This window comes from Girardinichthys multiradiatus, chromosome 4 (genome assembly GCF_021462225.1).
Source record: "Girardinichthys multiradiatus isolate DD_20200921_A chromosome 4, DD_fGirMul_XY1, whole genome shotgun sequence".
Classification (NCBI taxonomy): domain Eukaryota; kingdom Metazoa; phylum Chordata; class Actinopteri; order Cyprinodontiformes; family Goodeidae; genus Girardinichthys; species Girardinichthys multiradiatus.
Window position 1 is genome coordinate 41065892 of NC_061797.1, and position 7512 is coordinate 41073403.

At 39.0% G+C, this 7512-nt stretch overlaps 1 protein-coding gene across 2 annotated transcripts in view; it reads left to right on the plus strand.

The window, feature by feature from the left end:
- Window positions 1-1723: 1723 nt before the first annotated feature.
- slc6a2 (solute carrier family 6 member 2) overlaps window positions 1724-7512 on the plus strand; it is a 28659-nt gene continuing 22870 nt past the window's right edge. The window contains exons 1-4 of one of the 2 annotated variants that reach the window (XM_047363790.1): window positions 1724-2052; window positions 2420-2898; window positions 4196-4327; window positions 5356-5590. In XM_047363790.1, coding sequence (XP_047219746.1) covers window positions 2601-2898; window positions 4196-4327; window positions 5356-5590 — 665 coding nt within the window. In that variant the 5' untranslated portion in view covers window positions 1724-2052; window positions 2420-2600. The other variant, XM_047363791.1, reaches the window with a different exon arrangement.

Sequence of the window (7512 nt, forward strand, 5' to 3'; positions counted from 1 at the left end):
CTCCTCTTTAAAGTCACTTCCAAAAGCGCCAGACATTCATGAACCACATCAGCAAGATCTCTAAACCTCCCTTTCTCCAACTGAAAACATTGGTAACCTCTGTTCTTCTCTTTCCTTTGCTACAACTAAAAATTTGATCCACATTTATCACCTACCCACTGTAACAGCATCCTATATGATTCATCTTCCAGATTCTTTGATGAATTTTTGTACATCTAGAACTGAGCTGCACATCACCTCACCCAGTCCTGCACCAAGGATCGTATGACCCCTTTTCCTAAGACCCTTCAATGGCATCCCATCACTCAACAGATTCATTTCAACGCCTTCCATAACCAGGCCCTTCTATCTTACTGAACCTCTTCACCACTATACTTCATCCCACTGCCTCTGGTCAACACCAATCTCCTACATCTGCCACTGAAGACCAAGCCCAGAACCTGGGGAGAGGGGCCCTTCTGTAGGTCATTCCCTGTCTCTTGTAACAGTCTTCCACAAACAATTTGACATCGCACAGAACTATTCATATTCTCTTTGAATATTTCATACCATTTTTTGTGTGTATGTAAATTGAGAATTCTGCAAAACACTACAATGTATAAATATTACATAGAATCAAGACTCTTTTTTGCTAATGAAATTTCTTGTTGAGACACTTGGCTCAGAATGCACATAGATAAAAGAAACACACAAATAAAAATTATAAGGCTATACTAAGGCACAGTGATAAAGGCAGACAGAATCTTTGAAAGTGACCCCAAGCAAATGTTCAGGTTAAATCTTTAGAGATGCATCAAATGGCTGCGTCGTCTTTCATTAAATTATCATTGTAAGGTCAACATGGCAAAGCTCAGACCTTAACACAGAAACAAAAACATCTTCCTGAGAGCTACTCACAAACAGATTAAGGGATAAAACACAATCAAGGTAAGAGGTGAACAATGCCATGTTTTTCTTTTGTGCAACACTCCCCTTGGATATAGACAGATAAAGGTAAAGAGTCATGGGTCCAGTTCCCATTTGCAGGGGTCAGTTATCCCTGTGTCATTTGCAATATGGATGTGGACTGTAAAATGTTTTTGAAGGTGCTACTAATGTGTTTAAATGTGAAGAAACAGCTTTTTGAAAAAAAAAGAAGAAAACATTAACACGAGTTTCAGCTTGGATGGGGAAGCTGAAATATCTCCCCACAAGGTAAATAGGAAAACAACACTAATTCAAGAGAAAGCACCAGCAATACCAATTTTCCTGTCTTGTCATCTGGTCCTGTGCTTTGCCCACACCGTGGTTGTTCAGTCTCCACAAACAAAATGGCAAAACCCCCAGCCTTATTAGGGCTTTATAAAACAAGCACTGGAAAGCAAAGAGGACATTCATTGACTTTAATGGGATGAACTGATCAACCATATCTAATAGAAATCATTGCCCCTGGCCAAAGCTGCTGTGGGATTGAATTACACGTGGAACACAAAGCTTTTACGGCTTCTTAGAAAACAGTAATTCAATATGTTTAGAGAAGAGAAGAAACAGATAAGTCCAAATTAAAATATTAAAAAAGTTTTCCTGTATGTTAAATACAAGTGCTTATTGGAACCTTAGAGTAAGGTGAAGTTATATTGCTCAAAAAAAAAAAAAAAAAATCAAAATTCTTAATCATACCAACACAGAAATACATTGTAATGGAAAACTTAAAAAAAGTTTTTCCAGGGTTTGGATTCACATTATTCTTTAAACATTTTTATTTTCATTTGAAAAAAAATGCTGTTTTATACCACCTGGATCAGCAGGCACTGCGCAGCCAGGAGATAAAAGGTTTATATCTTGGCGTATGGCGATCTGCCAAAATGACATCCAACAGAATAGATGAAAGTGTTCAATTATAAAATATCACGTGGAAGTGAGAGAGGAAACAGATTTCAAAGCTCGCATTTTTTTATCGTCTCAGCTTCAGAAGGGGAGTCTCAAAGTTCCTTCAGAATGGGCAGTCTTCCCTCAGATGCATCCGGAGCGCAGCAGCATCGGGTCATGGAGAAGTGTCCTTAGCTTTATCAAGTACGGGAGAGCAGTTTTTAGCTGAAGAGTGTTGTACTGCTTTAGTAACTGACTCATAGTCTAATGTATTTTTATCTTGGACTGAATTTTGATGAATAATGTCTTAAGTCTTGGTTCCTTGCATAATGCGCTGAGCACGTTTGGTGACGTAATGAAGTAGATTTCCCTTGACACTTTCTATAGATGTGAATTAGAGATCATGTTTCATATTACTGCTGTACTTGTAGCAGACGCACATGGGCATCAGGTCTGTCTGCTGTAGACGTATTCCCTTGTTAAGGCTCTAAACCGTGATTTACTAAGTGCGTAAAGTTTACGCACGAACACCTAATCTTTCCAAACTCTTTTTCCCTCTTCTCCTCTCTAGCCGATGTACACGGAGGAGTCACCTGTTGTTAAGGTGGAGAACACTCCCTTGTTACTGTTTTTGTTAGCGGGACGTTGATCCTCAGCCCAGCGCATTACCTCAGACAGCCAGCTCTACCAGGACCCGCCGGGGGCTGTCAGAGCATCGCGCCGGCGTGGGCTTCGTACTCATCGCGGAGAAGATGAACATCCAGATCCTGCCAGAGCACAAACTGTCATCAGTCGCGCCGCTGAAACAGTGCGATGTGGAGAAAAAAGAGGTAGAACTGATACTGGTCAAGGACCAGAATGGTGTCCAGTACACCAGCTCCTCCATTATTTCCACCCCTGGGAACCGCGTAGGTTTACCCGGAGCGGCTCCTGAGAGCGACCGAGAAACTTGGGGCAAGAAAATAGACTTTCTCTTGTCCGTCATTGGCTTCGCTGTGGACTTAGCCAATGTTTGGAGATTTCCATACTTGTGCTACAAAAATGGAGGAGGTGAGTGAGCAGTATGATTTGTCACTGTGCGTAAAATTGTAAAATAAAGCTGCACGCAGTTCGGTTAAAGTTTCCATACAGTAACATAAAAAAAAAAACCCAACAAAAAACCCCCCCAAAAAACAAACAAACATGAGAAATCAATACTGATACTGCCAAATAATATAAATTGTTTTTTTCTGAGTTTCTCTTCCGTCCTACAATAAAATGTTTGTAACTTCGTTAGAAGGCCAAGAAATTGTTGTTTAGGATTTAGATTTTCATTTATGTTTCAGTTCTAATTTTAGCGCCTTTAATCTCAGTTAATTGTCCCAGAAGTGTAAACGGGGAAGAGCGGTTTTGCTTTCATGATCGAGGAAATCCCCCATTTTAATTTTCCTTTGCATCAGGCACCAGTGAAGTGCATAATTAATTCATACAAACTTCCAAAATGACCAAGTAAAAGGTGTCTTGTTGCTGGTTGCTTGATATGTATTATTAAGATTTCTTGTTAGTTTATTTGTAAATATTTAGCATACATATGGATATATTTTAAATTATCTACAGACAGCATTGTGTTATACCGTATAGTTTTTTTGTATTTTGAAATCGAATAAATGCCCCAGTCAGTGATGTTTTAAGTGGTAGCCATGCTGTGACATTTGAACCTTTAATAATGTGTTTAATAATGTGTTTCTAAGTGGTGTTTGAGCTCATGTTTATGTCTGACAACTGATTTAAAAACAATTGAAGCCACACAGTGGTGAAAGGGAAAATAATAAGTTTGTGTGGCTCAACCAACAAAATAATTGTTTATAGCAGTGCTGCTTTTTTAACCTGTCCTTTTTTAATCAATGACAACTCAGTGCTCACTAGAAGCTGTGCACTGTCCTCTGTTTGTTTTTGGATTCCATTCAAATCTAAAAAAATAAATAAAATAAAATAAACATGTTTTTACTCTGCACCCTCGGTGGTCCACCCCAGCACTGTCAATCAAACTGCCCTTCAGCGAATATTTATTCATTACTGGAGATAATGTGTCACCTGTGATGGACAGTGTCAAGAGCAATTCAATTATCAGAGCTTGTGTGCTACTTTGGGGGGGATGTGCCTCTGAAGCACAGCATGAAAATAGCTTTGAGCCTTCCCGCTATTTTTCTAAGAATATCAAGCCCCCTGGCCCTCCTGTTTTCCTTTTTTATCTAAAGCAATGCCACTTTTGCCAAAAGCATGCAGACATGTAGCATTTCTTTTCACAAAAAAGCTCAGAGCAAATTTGCAGACAAGTACTTCACTGTAATGATTTGTGTCTTTTCAGGTGCCTTTTTGATCCCATATACTCTTTTCCTGGTCATTGCCGGGATGCCACTGTTCTACATGGAACTCGCCTTGGGCCAGTACAACAGGGAGGGGGCAGCTACGGTTTGGAAAATATGCCCTATCTTTAAAGGTAATTTTTTTTACACATGCAGACTTATAAGAGTCACATTAAGACTTACACACATACAAACCCACATACCTATTGACTCCAGTCTCTTTGTAACCTTTTAAACATACAGATCAGCATGTTCTTTCCTTACTGGCCTCTTAAGTTTCTTTGTCCATTAATTTCATCCATTTGTTCTTCTCCTTTACGCCCATCAGAGGTCTAAAAGAGTCCCTTGTAACTAAAACCTGCCACAGTGCGTCATTTATTCTTTCTCATTCTACTTGCAACATTCTGATCTCCTTGCAACATTTTGTTTCACTTAAGTGAGGGAATGGAAATTGTCCTGCGTGCCAGTATGACAAACACGGTGGAAAAATATAGAAAATCAGCCATTGTTTTTTTTGGTGTTGAGACACGTGACATGTCTAAATTAGGCATGAAATCCAACTGAGTGTTAACATTATTAGTAATTTCCAACAAATTTACCTACACAGTAGATTTGCAACAAGCAGATTTAACTTTACTTAACAAGAAGATCTAACAACACAGATTTTCAGGTGCTGTCAGATGAGTATCTTTTAAAATGGCACCAGTCGGTGCTTTTGTTGGCTTCAGCACCAAGGTGGGCGGGTTTGTTATTTTCCTGCACAGAACGAGAAGGTGAAGGGTTTATGAGGCTTCTCAATTTCATGAAAAGACATCACATTCCAGTGGAGATAGAATAACACAACACAGGCTCCGTGCTCTATCCTAAGAGAGGTAAAAATGACAGTTACAGTTAATGCATTCTAGATAGGATTATTTCAGTTTTTGAGATGTTAACTAAGTAACTGTGGTTTTACATGCACCAGGTGCTAAAACCATGATGAAAAATGGGTATACTTAAAAACCTTTATTAAAACCAGACAATAAATGGTTGTCACTAAAGAATCTGTATAACATTTGTACGTTTGTACTTCCCACTGAAGTTGCTAAACAGGTAAAAAATTTTGATAAGTGCACGTGAATTGTATTTTTCTTTTTTTAATAATTATCTATGCTTTTGTCAGGTGTGGGCTACACTGTGATTGTCATAGCCCTGTATGTTGGCTTTTACTACAACGTCATTATTGCCTGGTCACTCTACTACCTGTTCTCCTCCATGACACGTGAGCTTCCATGGCTCAAATGTGGCAACAGCTGGAACAGCATGAACTGCACTGACCCTGAATACATCAATGGGTCTGTCCTCGGCAATGGTACTTATGCCAAGTACAAGATCACCCCAGCAGCAGAGTACTATGAGTAAGTGAAATCTGTTGACTATAAACGTGTTATCGCAGTGCAACTTGCTGTGCTGTACACATTTATTGGCATGCCTGGTCAAGTGTAAAGAAAATTTGTAAAATAACTTATTCTTTTATTGCAGCAGCAGAAACTCACAAAGGAAAAGTAGAAAATGTTTATTTGTGCACATTGTTAATGGGAAAGACATCCTTATTAATACTTTAAAGCAATGTCACTGGTGCTTCAACCAGTGGCATGGCAAATCCAGCCACCTGTTTTCTACAACTGCTTATCCCTGCAGCGTTGTGTCTAGGAAAGGGCTGGTGCTTACCTCCAGCAGTCAACAGGCAGGAGATGGGGTACACCTTGGACAGATCACTACACAAGAGAAACAACCATGCACTTACTCACTCTCAATTTAAAGTAACCAGTTAAGCTAATGTGCATATTTTTAGGTTCTGAGACAAAAGCCACCCTTAGGAGCTGGAGAGAACCCACAGATGTTCAGGGGGAACATGCAAAGTCCTTAAGGAAAGGTCCTGATAGGGTTTCAAACCCTGAACCTGAACAGGAAACAGTGCTAACAACTGCACCACCATGCAGCCCATCCTAACATTTTCAATAAAATGATAATAACCTCTTTAAATTACTCAGAGTATTGAGGAACCTTTAATTAGTAGTCCTACCTGCATGTAGGCTCGTTTTTAACAAGTCTTCAAAATGGTAGACGAGAGAACATGCAACTTAAATTAGGCACGTGTAATATGTGTCAATCTTCATAAGTCATGAAATGACTACAAGAATGTTATCACCTTCTCATGGATATATGTTGAAACATTTTGTAAGTTTGGGTCATCGTATAAATATAAGGAAACATCCATGATCATTTTAAAAACAAAGCATAATTTCTTGTAAATAGATTTTTTTATGAACATGTAACTGAGTTAGTATTTTATTAGAAATCACAACATTCTATGGAAGGCTTTTTTTAGTATTATCTGTGGGGGGCTGTCTGTATTGTACCAACAACCCAAGCAAACCTGCATAAAACAGCTCTTGTCAGTGTGAATCAGGCAACCAGTCACTGAAATGTGAGTGTAGAACCTAAAACTGTCCAGCTATGTGTTTGTACTACAAAAAGATGTATATATAAAAAGTTCAAATGCACTCTTTGAAGTGCTTGAAAAGAGTTCCATCTGTTTATACTTCAAAGACAGCTAGCTCTTCCTCAGATTCTGTGAAGACTGTGTAGCCAAAAGGAAGTCTGTGAGATGACTTAGACAATAGAATGGACACAGGCAAGGCCTGAGGTGCAGAATACACTGAACACCATTAGGGGCAATAACAGATTAATAAAGGTTTGATCCCATTCTATTAAGCAACAGGCCTCAGCTCCAGTGTTTAAACTGTATACCTGGGTTATATTCCATTTTCCACAAAACTCTAAACCTGATATGTTGAAGGTATGTAAACACTTTTATTAACCATGTAGATTTGGCAACTACATGAAAGCTCCAGTGTTGGGAGTTACGACAGACCTTCAAAAAAGCAATGGAATTGCAGACAGAGACTAGACATGGTCCATAAAACCAGAACTCGTTGTCATCGTCTTCCGCTTTAAGTGTAAAACCAGAACTGAAAATATATATTTTAATTTTGTTTTTACACTTTATTTATATTAAAAGAATAGGAACATGTGAAAGAAACAAGGCACTTTGATACAGATCATCCATGGGATTTACCACTGTAGGGGATAATAAATCCTCTTGCTAACAGCTTTGAGAACAGGAGCAAAGCCAAGGCACAGCATGAGGGAGGACAACTGAGTCAACAATTCAGTTGCTTCACATCTCACACTCCCCTGCATCCACCAACATTCATGAGCTTAATTTGTAGGATAGCCATCCATTGCAGCAAACCTGAACATTGAAGCAAACTTT